Below are 18,920 nucleotides of genomic sequence, written 5' to 3' on the forward strand. Positions count from 1 at the left end.
CCTTTTTTTGATGCTACGGTATTCCTCCTTGATGAAATTATGGTATTGGTAGGCAATAGTAGATTGTAGGGGCTTTTTTTTTTCCTTTAAAAAATATTCTTACTTGGCAAAATAAAAAGTTGGCAAATCTGTCTCAGTCTCATTTTTAAAAAATGCCGTTTGTCTGAAGGAATTAAATATCTGAAGATCACAGACCCCCAAGGACCTCTTAAGGTCCCCACTATTTGTAAGATTCTAGGTTTTAAAGTCAAAAGGACTAGGAAGGCAGGATGACTTTTTATTTAACCTACCACAGTAACAAGTTAATGGAGTCTAACTATCCTAGACATAAAAAATAGTACGTGGAGATGCCTGTAAGTTAAACTTTTGTATTTTCTAAGTGGAAATGACAGTCTAAATGTCAAATATGAAAGCATGACCTGAAGAACGCCACACCAAAGGTCACAGTTAGAAGGCAACGCTCAGCTCTGGAGACAGTTACAAGTCAGATATTGTGTGATTCCACTGGTATGCAGCCATCATGAAAGAGGAACTAAAATCGTTTTGAAGCAAAAATGTGTCAAAAGGGAACTCTAAACAGGCCCAAAGGGAGTGTTTAAATAAAAAAGTGCCTTAGATCCCTCAAATAGAAGAAAACACATAATTATTCCAAATACAAATTAATATGCAGCTAGTACTTTCTGTTTTGTGAACACAACACTGCTATTTACACAGAATTATTTCAACATACCCAAAGCCTCTGCCAGGCCCCAAACCTTCTGTCCATAGATGTCGGTCTTGTTCCAAGCAAATGTGTAGACAAGATTAATTGCAGCGGGAAACCACTTCTGTGTGAGTCGCCCTTCCACAGCTACTGTGAGGTGTACTTTTATCATCCCCACAGGAATGGTTGAATGTGTTAAAAGGATCCGAAGCAGGGTTTTATACCCGGGGGTGCGGCTGCTTAGGTAACTCAGCCTCACAAAGCTGGAAGGAATGGGGATCTCCTCCTGTACAACCTGAAAGAAAAAAAGTCACATTGGCTCTTATCAGCGGTCACAGGTAGGCAAGGATACTGCATGCTTTTGTCTTAGAAACATGCCAGAGGAGAGAGCTTAAAGGGATTATGGATGTCAAGGCATTTGGTCTAGAATCTTTGTGAGGCTACATGACCATAGGTTTCGAATTTTGCACCAAATCTGCATGCGGACAAGACGTTTAGCCTATCTTGAGGATTGCTCTCCTTTTTTTCCTGCCAGGAGAGACTGTGAAAATAACAATTTTGGTTTTTCAACAATGTTCCAAAAATTGCTTTGTAGGAGTTGGAGAAGATCACACCGCTGAAGGTCAAGGATTTCAGTGCTATGGGTTCCATCAAAGGTTTTTTCTCATATATTCAGACACAAAAGCTTGTTCGATGTGTTAAGTTATATATCACAAACCACTGTTGTAGCTCTTATTCAGGTTAGGCTCTCTAAGAGGAAGGACTCTGGAAGCAGGCCCAGCAAGTGATATTTTATGACAGAGATTATGGTGTCCCTAGAACTAATCTTTCCTGATGCCATCAAACTTGCCTTCTTTGGAGCTTTGCAATGACCCCGAGGGCCAACTTTTTAATCAAATTTTGCTTGCATATTTCTCTGTGTTTGGATGTATCAATAGCTAGCAACAAGTTTTTCCAAGCTGGCACCTGTGACTGAGAAGCAAATAACTCCCACTAACTCCTCTGCAAATCTTTTACAAACGTTGGTCCCAGAGTGAAAATAACTCTTGGCTTCCTTAATTAATTACTATCACTTATTTGTTTATTAGCATGGATGGAGTTAACCAAAGGGGTCACTAAAACTACATCTTGTATTCTGTGACTTTCAACTTTTCAAATACAGCTGAAGAAAGAGCCCATCCTATTTAACACATTTAAGGGGACATGGATAGTGTGGATATTTTGGTGCCCTTATTCACTTTTACCTTAGAACCTTGTCCCTTCTTCCTTTTCCAAACTGGTGCACATAGTAGAACTTATTGTTAAACACACTTTATCTCATATAGTCCAGGATTTCTAGTTATTCTTTTCTTTCTGAGGGCACAAATCCCTTTTGTCTATTCTTTGCCCAGTTTTTCTTCCTTTACATTAGCTATTTTTTTGTGTGTGTGTGTTACGCAGAACTCTCACTGTTGTGGCCTCTCCCGTTGCGGAGCACAGGCTCTGGATGCGCAGGCTCAGTGGCCGTGGCTCACAGGCCCAGCCGCTCCGCGGCACGTGGGATCCTCCCGGACCAGGGCACGAACCCGTGTCCCGTGCATCGGCAGGCGGACTCTCAACCACTGCGCCACCAGGGAAGCCCTACATTAGCTATTTGATACCAAAGCTGTCCACTGGCTCTATCTTCTTAGATGCTGGCAGAAGTACAATCGTGAAGGATAGCATGACACTCACCACTGTGGTATTTCATTCCCCTAAGGAATCATGCAATCCTAGAGCAGTCTGAAAACTTGTACTGAAAGAGACCCATGCTTCCTAATATCTGTGAAAGGAATGGTGTACCCGCCCAAGGTACTCATTAAATACTATCTAGTTTTTTCTTCCTTTCTTCGGAAAACAATAGAAAAGACAGGAGTGGCAACTCTCCAGACTCCTTTTTGTGGAGGGTACTATTTTTTGTGAGCCTTTCTCAAGTGGTCCTCTGGGAAGTGCTAACAGCTGGTGGGGATGTTGTGATGCAAGAAAAAACCAATTCAATCTTTGACTGTTCATTTACCTCTTCTTGAGTATACTTGAATCCTGGATCTGTCTGATTTATGAGTCCATTTCTGTGGACATTAAACTATCATTAAAATATTAAAATTAAAGTACCATTAAAATGTTTCTATAACATAGTGAGAAAATTGTACTATGGATATCTGAATGACTTAGAATTGAACTGAAAATACTGAATGATCAATAAAGAAAAATCCTCAGGCTGCCACTTCTGGGCTGCGCCCTACCAGCAGCTCAGGCGTGGTTGTACCCTCACGGATGGTGGAGGTGGCAGCGAGCTACAGCCCGCTTTGCAGTGCGTGGCCACGTAGAGGCCGGGTGAGTCCGGGCACCGGGACCCGGCCCAGGCTCGGCGAGCAGCTCTGCGCGCGGCAGGGGTCATGGTATACTGAAAAAGCACTCAATCAAGAGAAACCTCGGGGGAGCTGGAAACTATCAAGTTACTGAGGCCACACAGGGGTCTGAAAAGATAGAGTTTTACAGGAGGAGCTTCAAGATGCTGGAAGAGTAAGACGTGGAGATCACCTTCCTCACCACAAATACATCAGAAATACATCTACATGTGGAACAACTCCTACAGAACACCTACTGAACGCTGGCAGAAGACCTCAGACCTCCCAAAAGGCAAGAAACTCCCCACGTACCTGGGCAGGGCAAAAGAAAACAGAAAAAACAGAGACAAAAGAATAGGGACAGGACCTGCACCAGAGGGAGGGAGCTGTGAAGGAGGAAAGGTTTCCACACACTAGGAAGCCCCTTCGTGGGCGGAGACTGCGGGTGGCGGAGGGGGAAGCTTCGGGTTCACAGAGGAGAGCACAGCAACAGGGGTGCGGAGGGCAAAGCGGAGAGATTGCCGCACAGAGGATCGGTGCCGACTGGCACTCACCAGCCCGAGAGGATTGTCTGCTCACCCGCCAGGGCGGGCGGGGCTGGGAGCTGAGGCTCGGGCTTCAGACGTCTAGCCGGGAGGGAGTCTGGGGAAAAGTCTGGACCTGCCGAAGAGGCAAGAGACTTTTTCTTGCCTCTTTGTTCCCTGGTGCGTGAGGAGAGGGGATTAAGAGCGCTGCTTAAAAAGAATTCAGAATAATGATAGTAAAGATGATCCAAAATCTTGGAAATAGAATGGAGAAAATACAAAAAACGTTTAACAAGACCTAGAAGAACTAAAAAGTGAACAAACAACGATGAACAACAAAATAAATGAAATAAAAAATCCTGTAAAAGGGATCAATAGCAGAATAACTGAGGCAGAAGAACGGAGAAGTGACCTGGAAGATAAAATAGTGGAAATAACTACTGCAGAGCAGAATAAAGAAAAAAGTATGAAAAGAATTGAGGATAGTCTCAGAGACCTCTGGGACAACAATAAATGCACCAACATTCAAATTATAGGCGCCCCAGAAGAAGAAGAGAAAAAGAAAGGGACTGAGAAAATATTTGAAGAGATTATAGTTGAAAACTTCCCTAATATGGGAAAAGAAATAGTTAATCAAGGCCAGGAAGCACAGAGAGTCCCAAACAGGAGAAATCCAAGGAGAAACACACCAAGACACATACTAATCAAACTATCAAAAATTAAATAAAAAGAAAAAATTTTAAAAGCAGCAAGGGAAAAACAACAATAACGCACAAGGGAATCCCCATAAGGTTAACAGCTGATCTTTCAGAAAAAACTCTGCAAGCCAGAAGGGACTGGAAGGACATATTTAAAGTGATGAAGGAGAAAAACATACAACCAAGATTACCCAGCAAGGATCTCATTCAGATGTGACGGAGAAATTAAAATCTTTACAGACAAGCAAAAGCTAAGAGAATTCAGCACCACCAAACCAGCTTTACAACAAACGCTAAAGGAACTTCTCAAGGCAGGAAACACAAGAGAATGAAAAGACCTATAATAACAAACCCAAAACAATTACGAAAATGGTAATAGGAACATACATATCGATAATTACCTTCAATGTAAATGGATTAAATGCTCCAACCAAAACACATGAACTGGCTGAATGGATACAAAAACAAGACCTGTATATATGCTGTCTACAAGAGCCCCACTTCAGACCTAGGGACACATACAGACTGAAAGTAAGGGCATGGAAAAAGATCTTCCATGCAAATGGAAATCAAAAGAAAGCTGGAGTAGCAATTCTCATATCAGACAAAATAGACTTTAACATAAAGACGATTACAAGAGACAAAGAAGGACACTACATAATGATCAAGGGATCAATCCAAGAAGAAGATATAACAATTGTAAATATTTAGGCACCCAACATAGAAGCACCTCAATACATAAGGCAAATACTAACAGCCATAAAATGGGAAATCGACAGTAACACAGTCATAGTACGGGACTTTAACACCCCACTTTCACCAATGAACAGATCATCCAAAATGAAAATAAATAAGGAAACACAAGCTTCAAATGATACATTAAAGAAGATGGACTTAATTTATAGGATATTCCATCTGAAAACAACAAAATACACTTTCTTCTCATGTGCTCATGGAACATTCTCCAGGATACATCACATCTTGGGTCACAAATCAAGCCTCTGTAAATTTAAGAAAATTGAAATCATATCAAGCACCTTTTCTGACCAATTACAGGGAAAAAAAATCTGTGAAATATACAAACACATGGAGGCTAAACAATACACTACTTAATAACCAAGAGATCACTGAAGAAATCAAAGAGGAAATCAAAATATACCTAGAAACAAATGACAATGAAAACATGATGACCCCAAACCTATGGGATGCAGCAAAAGCAGTTCTAAGAGGGAAGTTTATAGCAATACAATCGTACCTTAAGAAACAAGAAACATCTCAAATAAATAACCTAATCTTACACCTAAAGCAATTAGAGAAATAAGAACAAAAAAACCCCAAAGTTCGCAGAAGGAAAGAAATCATAAAGATCAGATCAGAAATAAATGAAAAAGGAATGAAGGAAACGACAGCAAAGATCAATAAAACTAAAAGCTGGTTCTTTGAGAAGATAAACAAAACTGATAAACCATTAGCCAGACTCATCAAGAAAAAAAGGGAGAAGACTCAAATCAATAGATTTAGAAATAAAAAAGGAGAAGTAACAACTGACACTGCAGAAATACAAAGGATCATGAGAGATTACTGCAAGCAACTATATGCCAATAAAATAGACAACCTGGAAGAAATGAACAAATTCTTAGAAAGGCACAACCTTCCAAGACTGAACCAGGAAGAAATAGAAAATATGAACAGACCAATCACAAGCACTGAAATTGAAACTGTGATTAAAAATCTTCCAACAAACAAAAGCCCAGGACCAGATGGCTTCACAGGCGAATTCCATCAAACATTTAGAGAAGAGCTAACACCTATCCTTCTCAGACTCTTCCAAAATATAGCAGAGTGAGAAACATTCCCAAACTCATTCTACGAGGCCACCATCACCCCGATAGCAGAACCAGACAAAGATGTCACAAAGAAAGAAAACTACAGGCCAATATCACTGATGAACATAGATGCAAAAATCCTCAACAAAATACTAGCAAACAGAATCCAACAGCACATTAAAAGGATCATACACCATGATCAAGTGGGGTTTATCCCAGGAATGCAAGGATTCCTCAATATACGCAAATCAATCAACGTGATACACCATATTAATAAATTGAAGGAGAAAAACCATATGATCATCTCAATAGATGCAGAGAAAGCTTTTGACAAAATCCCACACCCATTTATGATAAAAACCCTCCAGAAAGTAGGCACAGAGGGAACTTTCCTCAACATGATAAAGGTCATATATGACAAACCCACAGCCTACATTGTCCTCAATGGTGAAAAACAGAAACCATTTCCACTAAGATCAGGAACAAGACAAGGTTGCCCACTCTCACCACTCTTATTCAACATAGTTTTGGAAGTTTTAGCCACAGCAATCAGATAAGAAAAAGAAATAAAAGGAATCCAAATCGGAAAAGAAGAAGTAAAGCTGTCACTGTTTGCAGATGACACAATACTATACATAGAGAATCCCAAAGATGCTACCAGAAAACTACTAGAGCTAATCAATGAATTTGGAAAAGTAGCAGGATACAAAATTAATGCACAGAAATCTCTTGCATTCCTATAGACTAATGATGAGCAATCTGAAAGTGAAATTAAGAAAACACTCCCATTTACTATTAAAACAAAAAGAATAAAATATCTAGGAATAAACCTACCTAAGGAGACAAAAGACCTGTATGCAGAAAACTATAAGATACTGATGAAAGAAATTAAAGATGATACAAATAGATGGAGAGATATACCATGTTCTTGAATTGGAAGAATCAACACTGTGAAAATGACTCTACTACCCAAAGCAATCTACAGATTCAATGCAATCCCTATCAAACTACCACTGGCGTTTTTCACAGAACTAAAACAAAATATTTCACAATTCGTATGGAAACACAAAAGACCCCGAATTGCCAGACCAATCTTGGGAACGAAAAATGGAGCTGGAGGAATCAGGCTCCCTGACTTCAGACTATACTACAAAGCTACAGTAATGAAGACAGTATGGTACTGGCACAAAAACAGAAATACAGATCTATGGAACAGGATAGAAAGCCCAGAGATAAACCCACGCACATATGGTCACCTTATCTTTGATAAAGGAGGCAAGAATATACAGTGGAGAAAAGGTAGCCTCTTCAATAAGTGATGCTGGGAAAACTGGACAGCTACATGTAAAAGAATGAAATTAGAACACTCCCCAACACCATACACAAAAATAAACTCAAAATAGATTAAAGACCTAAAGGTAAGGCCAGACATTATCAAATTCTTAGAGGAAAACATAGGTAGAACACTCTATCACATAAATCACAGCAAGATCCTTTATGACCCACCTCCTAGACAAATGGAAATAAAAACAAAAATAAACAAGTGGGACCTAATGCAACTTAAAAGCTTTTGCACAGCAAAGGAAACCATAAACAAGACCAAAAGACAACCCTCAGAATGGGAGAAAATATTTGCCAATGAAGCAACTGACAAAGGATTAATCTCCAAAATTTACAAGCAGCTCATGGAGCTCAATATCAAAAAAAAAAAAAAAACCCATCCAAAAATGGGCAGAAGACCTAAATAGACATTCCTCCAAAGAAGATATACAGATTGACAACAAACACATGAAAGAATTTTCAACATCATATATCATTAGAGAAAAGCAAATCAAATCTACAATGAGATATCATCTCACAGAAGTCAAAATGGCCGTCATCAAAAAAATCTACAAACAATAAATACTGGAGAGGTTGTGGAGAAAAGGGAACCCTCTTGCACTGTTGGTGGGAATGAACATTGATACAGCCAGTATGGAGAACAGTATGGAGGTTCCTTAAAAAACTAAAAATAGAACCAGCATACGACCCAGCAATCCCACTACTGGGCATATACTCCGAGAAAACCATAATTCACAAAGAGTCATGTACCAAAATGTTCATTGCAGCTCTATTTACAATAGCCAGGACATGGAAGCAACCTAAGTATCCATCAACAGATGAATGGATAAAGGAGATATGGCACATATATACAATGGAATATTACTCAGCCATAAAAAGAAACGGATTTGAGTTATTTGTAGTGAGGTGGGTCGACCTAGAGTCTGTCATACAGAGTAAAGTACGTCAGAAAGAGAAAAACAAATACCGTATGCTAACACATATATATGGAATCTAAAAAAAAAAAAATGGTCATGAAGAACGTAGGGGCAAGACAGGAATAAAGACAGAGACCTATTAGAGAATGGCCTTGAGGATACGGGGAGGGGGAAGGGTAAGCTAGGACAAAGTGAGAGAGTGGCATGGACATATATACACTACCAAATGTAAAATCGATAGCTAGTGGGAAGCAGCCGCATAGCACAGGGAGATCAGCTCGGTGCTTTGTGACCACCTAGAGGGGTGGGATAGGGAGGGTGGGAGGGAGGGAAATGCAAGAGGGAAGAGATATGGGAACATATGTATATGTATAACTGATTCACTTTGTTGTAAAGCAGAAACTAACACATCATTGTAAAGCAATTATACCCCAATAAAGATGTCTAAAAAAAAAAAAAAAAGAAAAATGCTCAGGAATCCTAATATATGAAGTTTCAAAAATGTCTTCCTCTGACTATAAAGCTTGAACACTTAGAAAGCAGTTTTAGAGAAAATGCATAGGCTTGACAACTACCTTTACTAAACACAGCTGAACAAGAGGAGTTGTCATGACTTCTAAGAACAATGACAGCGGACGCAATTTAGACAGTGGGGGAAAACTAGATTTCTTAAGGAGCTTTAATTTCAGAACCACAAATGGTCCCACCTCATTGATTACAGTGTTATCACTATTGAGCCAGCAAGCTTTGTTCTTTTGAACACAGTGTTCATCAGGTCAAGGTTTGGGGTCTAATCCTCAGGACAGCTAGTTCATCTTGCTTTGTTCCATGGCCAGAGATAGCACCTTATAACCCTGGCCAATCACCTTGCAAATGTGTGCCAGAGAGATTACATTTGAAGGCTTCTCTTGGAAAATGAAGGGCAGCACATTTTAGGGCTGGCAGGAGTACCAGGAAAAGGAATCTAGCCATTATACACTGTTGAGCACGCCATGGATACTATGATTTTATACTTTCAAGGTCAATGTACCCACCTGCAGCTCAGGAACAATAGTTCCCCTCTCTGGACAGGACCCTCCAAATGATGTGAGTGGTGAAGGAAGCACAATAGGGTTTGGGCTGATAAAGTTGGAGATATCGCAGGATGGTGGGTCTGATAAAACTCTCTGCATGGTCACTTTCTCCACCACAATAAACTGATTCCAAGGCAACCAGAGCGTCCTCTTCTCAGGTAGAAAAGGTGACCGATCAAAGATTAAGACGACAGAGATACCACCGACAGCTACGAGGTCAAAGCTGAGAAGGAAAAACAGAAGATAGTTTCAACCAAATGAACAACTAAAATAAAATTAAAGTTTAAAAAACAGGTAATTTCAGTGCTCTTTCCTTCTTTTGGGATGCAACTATAACCATTTGTATTCTCTATTTTATTCCTTCTATTCCATCTAACTAAATATTCATTCCATGGAGTGTTCTTTTCACTATCCAGTAGACTTGGTGAGAAAAAATTCCACATCACCAGTTGATATTCACTTAGGATTTATAAATCAATTTTAATGCTTTCTTAAACAAAATCACTGCATGTATTTTTGCAAAGCCAAATCTGACATCACTGCTCCTCCCTGTGCAAGAGAGAACTGAAACATGGCCATTGAACATTAAGCAACATCTGTAATATGCTGCATTATTCATCTTAAAAAAATTCCTATAATGTAACTCAATAAAAGTAAGGAGCCAAAAGGTTAAATACCTTGTTCACAGGCACAAACATAGTGTCAGAAACCTGATGGTGACTTTGAGATGGCATTTGGAGAGAGATACCAGCTGAGGAAATTTGTTCAGTGAAATTTTCTTGAACAATACCATGCTTGAACCCTCCATATCTGGCTGCCCTCTTTGGCGCCTGATTCTACTTGAACTCTAGATTTAGGATTTCTGGTTCGCTCTAGAATGCCTCTTTGTTTCCTGTTGTAAGGAAGTCTGCAATGGACCCTGTCCATCTCCACTGACAACTCCTTCCATATCTCTGACTAAACAAGACTACCTCTTCTGTAAGTCCATCTCCTGATGTGGCCTCTGAAATGACTCTTCAGCTGGAGCATAATAGACTCAGATTTCAGTTCATTCTGCACTAGATGGCTCTACCTTCCTGCTCTTTTAAGAACAATGATGTCTTTGAGATAATGTACTTGAAAGCATTCAAAAAGCATAAAATACTATGTATACAAGATAATGATAAATTATCATTATATCTTAAAAATGGATAAAGGGCAATGGATACTCCTTAATATTCAAAGCAACTTAAATCCACAGGAGAGAGATGTAAGCAATTCTGTGTTTAAAAAAAAAAAAAGAACTTTCTTAAAACACTTTTCAATGGTTAAATGCTCTGATAGTGAATCAGACTTAATTATGGATATCTCACCACTCCCTTCATATGACATTTATTATATTTATTATAGTATTACCAATTGTGTCCTGTTGCAGAAATCTTTCATGTAAAGATAAGTGGACAGTAACAAAGGATAGCTAACACTGTATTTTTTATTGTTGCTTTTTCAGTCAAGTAGCTGTAATATTAAGGCAGTTTCCAAAAAGAGGATTTGAAGAACTGCATTAGCTTTAGAAAATAATTCAAGTTTGAAGTAAAAAAAAGAAAACCCCAAACAGCTTATGGTTTAAGACAGAGAGGCTGAATTCATGATAATACAGGAGGAGTTTAAGGCAAGCGTAGTGGGGGAAAATCCTACATTGCTTGTCAAGAGACCTTTTCTCTGGTTCACATTCTACACTGATTCAACTGTGTCCTTGGGCAAGTTTATTTGCCTCACCCAAACCTCAGCTCTTGAGCCCTTAAAACTGAACTGCTTATTTATTTGAAAACAAAAACAAATGCAAACACGGAAACAAAATAAACTACCCAAACAAGAACATATGTACCTGGGAATTATTCTCTACTTCTAGAAAGATTAAGCAGACAGGCCAGGCTTCTTGTTTTGTAGAAAGAATGTGATTTTGGCTTCATACACACCTGGGTTTAAATCTCAAAATTCAAGCTTTGCCATGTTAACTTTGTGTCTTTGGGCTAATTATTTAACCTTCATGAACTTCAGTTTCCTCATTAGGAAAATGGGGCTAATATGGTCTATCACTCAGCTACTACCATAAGCGAGTAAATAAGATAAAGACTTAAGAACCAAGCATATAGTAGGGACTCAACAAATGTTAACTTTCTTCTCAAATTAGATCCATTGCCCTATTAAATTTACAGATGTCTTCTCTTGTAGTTCAGATGAACTCTAGGCCAGTTTTTTATTATATCCATAAGCAGATACTGAGTTTTAAGTTCTCCTGGGAACTTCCCCTAAGCATCCTGTGTTGGGTTAGTTTTATGTGTCAACTTTGTTGGGCTACAGTACCCAGTTATTTAATCAAACACTAATCTAGGTGTTGCTGGGGAGGTATTTTGTAGATGTGGTTAATATCCACAGTTAGCTGAGTTTAAGTAAAGGGGATTACCCTTGATAATGTGGGAGGGCCTCATTCAATTAGTTGAAAGAGCAAAACTGAAGTTTTTCAGAGGAAGAGGATTTCTGCCTCAAGACTGCAGACGTAGCATCTACTCGTTGCCGAGAGATTCCAGTCTGCTAGCTTACCCTGCAGTTTCTGGAGTTGCCAATCCCCACAATCACATAAGCAATTCCTTGAAATCTCTTTCTTTCTCCCTCTCTATATACAGTTAACCCTTGAACAACGTGGGGGTTAGGGTTACCCCCCAAGCACAGTTGAAAATTTGCTTATAACTTTACAGTTGGCCCTCCATATCCACAGTTCCACATCCATGGATTCAACAGACTGCGAATCATGTAGTACTGTAATACATGTTTATTGAAAAAAATCCACACGTGGACCCATGCAGTTCAAATCCATGTTGTTCAAGGGCCAACTGTATATATATTATACATACATATAATATACATTATATGTATGTATAATATGTATTATACATATAATACATATGTACATATTATAATACATATGTATAATATACACACATATGTATATACACACATATGCATGCATATGTACATGCATATATGCGCACACACACACACACACACACACACACACACACACACACACACACACACAGAGGTTCTGTTTCTCTGCAGAACCCTGACTGATTTCTCCTCTTCCCACCTAGCTATTATATATAGTAAACACTGTCTGGGTGGCTCATTAATTGCCATGGTGGTGGAAGGTGGATCTGTAGCCAACAATCCATCTAAACTATTGCAATACCCAATAGAATGCTCTGTGGATGATTAATTCCTTTGGGATTTCCCCCACCACAAATGGTCTCCATTGGCAAGAGTCAATAAGAACAGGTTACAAAGTCATGTGAGAGTTAGCATAAAACACCCAAGGGAGAGGGCATACTTGTCTGGAGACCATTAATCCGTAATAAGTCAGACCCGTCCTATTCATAGATGGAAGACTATTGTAGCTTATGTAAAATGCTTATTTCTGCCTTATGGTATCCATAAATGAACAAACTCTTACCTTGAGGGGAATCAGAGGAAACCCTCTCTTCATCTCCCAAAGTCTTCCGAACAAAGTTCTTGAGACCTTTAATGCTCTCAAGAATCTTCTAAGAATGTCAATGCTTCACCTATTTTGCTTATCATTAGCTGAACTATTAATATGAGCATCTGTTACATATCTAAGTTGAAGGTGGTAAATCATAGAAGGTAAGAGCAAGATTACTTGGGTTCAACTTTTGGCTCTACCCTTATTAGCTGTGTTAATTTGGATAAGTTTTCTCGTCTGCCAAATGGGGAGGATGATAATAGTGATTCCTATCTCATAAAGTTGTTATGAGGATAAAATAGAATATGTATGAAAATGCAAGGAATACAGTAGATACTCATGCATCATCTTTCCTTTAGAATTGCCTTTTTTTTCTTTTCTGCTACTTTGGCCTCTCCCAATCTGCATACCTAATCTCTTCTTACTTTTAGAGGGACCTGTCTTCCACTCCCATCCTTCCTTCTGCTTTTTATACATCACTTTGGTCTCATGACCTAGACTTTTCCTGGTTCCCTATGGAAAGTTGTCAGTTAACTTGTGCAGATGGATGATAATGTGGGTAATTAGTTCTCCAGCCACCATAACATATTTGCATATAACAGGGAGTTTGAAAGAGTCAATAACTTAACCCAAAGCAGTGATACCATTGATGGGAACAAAAGGCACAGTGGCAGAGCGGTGGGATTGAGATTTGGAGACAGAAAGCCAGAACTTTACAGCATTTTGCATATCACACCCTGTCTACTAGGTATCTAAATGCTAACCTCAACCTTTCTATAATCCTTTTGCCCTCAGGTATACAGATGGTCCCCAAGTTACAATGGTTTGACTTAGGGTTTTTCAACTTTATGATGGTGCAAAAGTGATAAGCGTCCAGTAGAAACCATACTTTGAATTTTGATCTTTTCCCGGGCTAGCGATATGCGATAGAAACTCTCTTGTGATACTGGGCAGCGCAGTGGGCCACAGCTCTGTTGGCCACGTGATCACGAGGGTAAATAACTGATATGCTTACAACTCTCCTGTACTCACACAACCAGTCTGTTTTTCACTTTCAGTTCCGTATTCAATCGATTACATGAGATATTCAATACTTTATTACAACAGGCTTCGTGTTACATGATATTGCCCAACTGTAGGCTAATGGAAATGTTCTGAGCACATTTAAGGTAGGTTAGGCTAGGCTATGATGCTTGGTAGGTTAGGTGTATTAAATGCATTTTCAACTTAAAATATTTTCAACTTACGATGGATTTATCGGGATGTAATCCCATCATAAACTGAGGAAGATCTGTAGTTTCTCTAGATATTCTACTTCTGAAATGTACTTAACTCAATCTGAGGTAGCAACCAGCAGAGACATATAAATGGAAACTCTCATCACACTGTCACTTTATGTCTAAGAGATGATAGTGGGACTCTCTGGTTGGTATTTGGGGCACATATTTTGAATGCCTACATCCTTTGTGGAGCCTGAGGGAAGAGTTACTGCCAGAGGGGACTCTGGCTAATATCTGTCATCTATATAAACCTAGTTCTCACAGTGAGCTCAGTGGGAGGGTCCTGGTATTTTACTTAAGATTAAAAACACAAAAATAACAATAAAAATTGTCATTCTTTAATGCTTTCTGTAAACTGGAAACAGAAAGTTTATAGACTTTTTAGACATCACATTTCTTTTAGGTTATTTTGTGAATATCGAATAACTCACTGAAACCTTTGTACACAAGCTAAAAAACCTAAGGCACATCATTTCTCCATGAGAAGCCAAATGTCCCTGTGGGCATATTCTATTTAAAGAAATAATCCATTTCTCAATTTCTGGCACATGGTTGAGCCTGCTGGCAAGGGAGAGGCCAGTTTTCTGTACCAGCTACTGGTGCGTGAACTACCAAAATTCCATCATTCAATCTAATTGAGAAAAAAGTCCATTTGAATTAGTAGAGAGCTCTGATTATAGAATATTTGAAAGGAAATAGTTTTTATTGCATATATATATATATATATATATATATTCAGACTAGATGCTCCCACAGTAGTTCTGCTGAGCTTGTTATAATGAATAGACAGCTCATTACTAATTAGCAATATAATTTACATACAAATAATTCATATAATTTCCTAAAATCTTAAAAAGTTTTTCTTAAATAGGTTTAAAGTCTTCCTTATTATCTTCTTTAACTATTTTTTGTAAGCCTTTTCTTGAGAGGCAGTTGAAAAAATAAATTCAGCATAGCCCAAGTTGAACAATTAACAATTCTGAAGTGGCTAGGACTAATAATAACATCTGATTTTAGGTTCTTGAAATGACATAGTCTCTCACACTGTGATAAAGCTTCAAGGCAATAGGTCTCTTTATATGAGTACTGAAGCGGCTTGTTATCAGTAGGACATTTCAAGGGTAGCCACCTGGAGTCTAGGGTACCTCAAAGCCATCATTACAATGTTCCTGAGAATCATAAATAGGTACCTTTAAGCTGGACACATGGGCCTATTGACTCAAATATTCTAAACGAATGTCTACCTGAAGGATGGCAACAAAAATGTTTTTGTGAGCAAATCCTTTTCCAGGAGGAAAAGATTTAACTAGTGGTCTTGCTTTCCAGGTCTCTGAGAACCGGGGGAAGCCCTTAGAGAACAGCTTGGTGGTTGGTGCTTAAGGTTAAATCACTATGGTTATATAGACACCAAGGGAAATTGGTTAAGCTGGCCATGCTTTTCGACCTGTTATAGCCACTAGTAAAATAGGCAGTCTAGGGAGGACACATTTTTTTTTTCCTTTAATGTCTTAATGTGGTTGAATTGTATACCTTTGGAAGAAACCTTTTGGACAACTTTATCTCTGAAATATTTTGAGGCTATCATGGAAAGAACAGCCTAGGTGTTCAATGCTTCATTACCTGCATCATCTTACTGGATTTTGAATCTGGATTTATAAATGATGAAGGCTTAGATGAAGGCTAGACAACTTTCCACATGGCCAGGGTTTCAGGAAGACTTGACAGTAATAGTACAGGGTTGGTTAGGAGCTAAACTTGGTTTGATTTAGATGGGGAATAGAGGAAATAAATAACACCAATGACTTTTTTAGATACAGCTTGAAGGAAGATGGGCTTATAAACACTGTATCACTTGAGCCCTGGTTTGACTCATGGCTAGAAGTCGGTATTTGGCCCACACAAAGATCAGAAGCAATATTGACGTACCTTCCATCTTGCCGGCTGATGGTAAACCCATAATCACTGTGGTGCAAGAAACTAACATTCACCCCTACGAGAGGGGTTCCATCTACAGCCATCACTTGGCCTCGAATCACACAAGCACGCCTGCAACACAAGATCAAAGGCAAATATAAAAGCATGTTGAAACTAGATTCCAGAAGCCAAGTTGGAGAAAGTTTGGAAAACACAGTTCAGTATAACAAAGAAAACAATAATTTCACCAACGAGCAGTAACTTCTAATAACATTTTGGTGACGGTATGAATATCTTTTTTTACCAATAAAAATTGGGATTATACTCAGTATAGTTCTGAATCCTGATTTTTTTTTCTTTTTTCTTTTTTTTTGCGGTACGTGGGCCTCTCACTGCTGTGGCCTCTCCCGTTGCGGAGCAGAGGCTCTGGACGCGCAGGCTCAGTGGCCATGGCTCACAGGCCCAGCCGCTCCGTGGCATGTGGGATCCTCCCGGACCGGGGCACGAACCCGTGTCCCCTGCATCGGCAGGCGGACTCCCAACCACTGCGCCACCAGGGAAGCCCATGAATCCTGATATTTTAAAGTTGGCAGTGTATTATTAACATTGTCCAATGTAATTAGAAATTCCTTAATATATCATTTTGATATTAGATAATATAGCCCTAAAACAGTATTCCTTGTTTAACCCATTCCCTATTTTAGGATATTTAGTTGTTTCTTATTTTTTTCTGCAATGAATTTCTTATTATTTCCTTGGGAGATAGTCCTAGTCATGGAAAGATACTTTTCTCTTATTAAAATTAATTAAAATGAAAATTAGTTAATACATAAATACACTGTAGATGTGACTAAAGTCCCTGCTGACCACCTCCCTCCCAGTTCCTGGTCTTCTCCCCAGAGGTAATGAGCAGTATCATTTTATTGAGGGCATTTTCTATGCATTTACATACATAGGTGTGAACACTTTTAAGGCTCTTAATACATATTGCCAAATTACTTTTTCTGGAAAAATAATAAAAAAAAAAAAGTAGACTTAGTTGGGCAAATTTTAACAGTTAAAGTCTGCAAAAGAGACATAGTCCCTGACTATATAGCACCATGTTTCTCTGGCCTGATGGAAATAAAATATTTCAGGAGATTTTCCCTTTAAACAAATGAGTTTCATCTTTGCCAAATAAGAGGATTCCATTAGACTAGCCCTTAACAGAGCTGTCTCCCAGGGACATAGTCCACTAAAACGAGTATACTTTCAGCTCTAGCTTGGCCAACAAGTTGTAACAAAGTTTAGGAGCCTGGCAGTTAAGAAGGCCCAGGGGCAACCCCCAAGCACAGATTTTTCACTTGTCTGTTGTTTTTGAGGTTGGGGGGAAGGGGGTCTCACCAGAGTCCAGTCCTAGCCTTGGCAGCCCTGAGCTCTAGAACGTGCATTTTATAGCTGGAGCTGGTAGGGTTGAAGAGGTTGGGCAGGGTCAATGATTTTTCCTAGGGCGTTAATGTCATTTTTTTCACCAAGTGAGATCAGGGTACCCAGGCAAGCTCAATCTTGGATTAAAAGGGGCCACGTGATTTGGGCAAACATGACTTTCCAAAGTAACCATAATAATTCCACCCTGGCATTATACATTCTTTCAATCAGCAAGTCAAGGCAACGTGTCTAAAGGCTCTTGGCCACAAAGATCATTCAAGAGAAAAAAAAACTGTGAAAAAGCAAAAGACAGTTACCAGCCAAAGCTTGGGTTATATGCTATAGCCAATAAACATCACTACTAAATTCTACTGCAACCAGAAGAACTGGGATATGTTATACTGATAGGATTTATCCTGCATCACCTAAAGCCTTCCCCCAACACAAACTATAAGCCATTAAGTATTGCACAAAGCTAAGCTAGTATAATTGTTGCTATTAGTGTCTTTATTGAACTCTTCAGACTGACATTCCTAGTTCTGACATAAATTAGTGGGTTTCTTCTTTCCAATGAGCTGTCCATCTTATGAATTCTGTAAATAATGGTTCTGAATGGCATGCAAATGGCACACTGGCACTTGCTTTGCCTTGTCTGATTCTTCCAGTTCCTTTTTGGGGAGATTTTGAAATCCCATTTGTTCTAATAGAGAAGATATTTGAAAGTCACCAAGTTCCGGATTTTGAACTAATCCTGACAGATCTGGTCCCTGGTTCTAAATCCAATGTAACAAGACATGAAAAGAGAAGGATGTCTCTAGTTTTATACAGTGACATTTTGAAGGTCTTTACAAAGCAAAATTTGACAAACTGGGTATAGATTAAGTAGAAACCAGCTGAGAAAATCTCCTGCAAACTACATAGGGATCGGAGCCAGAGGGGCTGAGAAGAAACGTGCATTAGTGAGGCCACCTTCATTTGAAGATCAGTTCAACATTGCTTCCTGAGCCCTATGTGCTGATGGCTTTTGGGGGGGGGTGTGGTAGGGGGTAATTATGAACTTGCCAAGGCTTTACCAGTTAACAAGGTGGGCTTTTCAACAATGATGCCTACTTAGGTGGTTGCTGATTCCCTACTGGCGAGACAATTCTACACGCGCTTATTTTATTTGTTCACATTAATCTAGACATTGTGTCTTCCCACAGTTGTACTAGGCTCAATTATTTTTGTTTTTATTTTGTCAAGCCTAGTTGACATTATTTGCTCATATTTTATGACAGACACAGATCTGTCTCTTCTCTTCGCTGCTCTTTTATTTTCTATACAGCTTATATTTATGAAGGATCCAGGCTGGTGA

At 39.1% G+C, this 18,920-nt stretch overlaps 1 protein-coding gene across 1 annotated transcript in view; it reads right to left on the reverse strand.

Moving 5' to 3' along the window:
• The window catches only part of TENM1 (teneurin transmembrane protein 1), a 608,552-nt gene that overhangs the window by 131,849 nt on the left and 457,783 nt on the right, over positions 1 to 18,920 (reverse strand). Inside the window, exons 17-19 of the mRNA XM_032620244.1 lie at positions 16,172 to 16,291; positions 9,410 to 9,671; positions 731 to 998 (exon numbers count right to left, since the gene is read on the reverse strand). Coding sequence (XP_032476135.1) covers positions 731 to 998; positions 9,410 to 9,671; positions 16,172 to 16,291 — 650 coding nt within the window. The remainder of the gene's footprint in view (positions 1 to 730; positions 999 to 9,409; positions 9,672 to 16,171; positions 16,292 to 18,920) is intronic.

This window comes from Phocoena sinus, chromosome X, assembly GCF_008692025.1.
Source record: "Phocoena sinus isolate mPhoSin1 chromosome X, mPhoSin1.pri, whole genome shotgun sequence".
Taxonomy (NCBI): Eukaryota; Metazoa; Chordata; class Mammalia; order Artiodactyla; family Phocoenidae; genus Phocoena; species Phocoena sinus.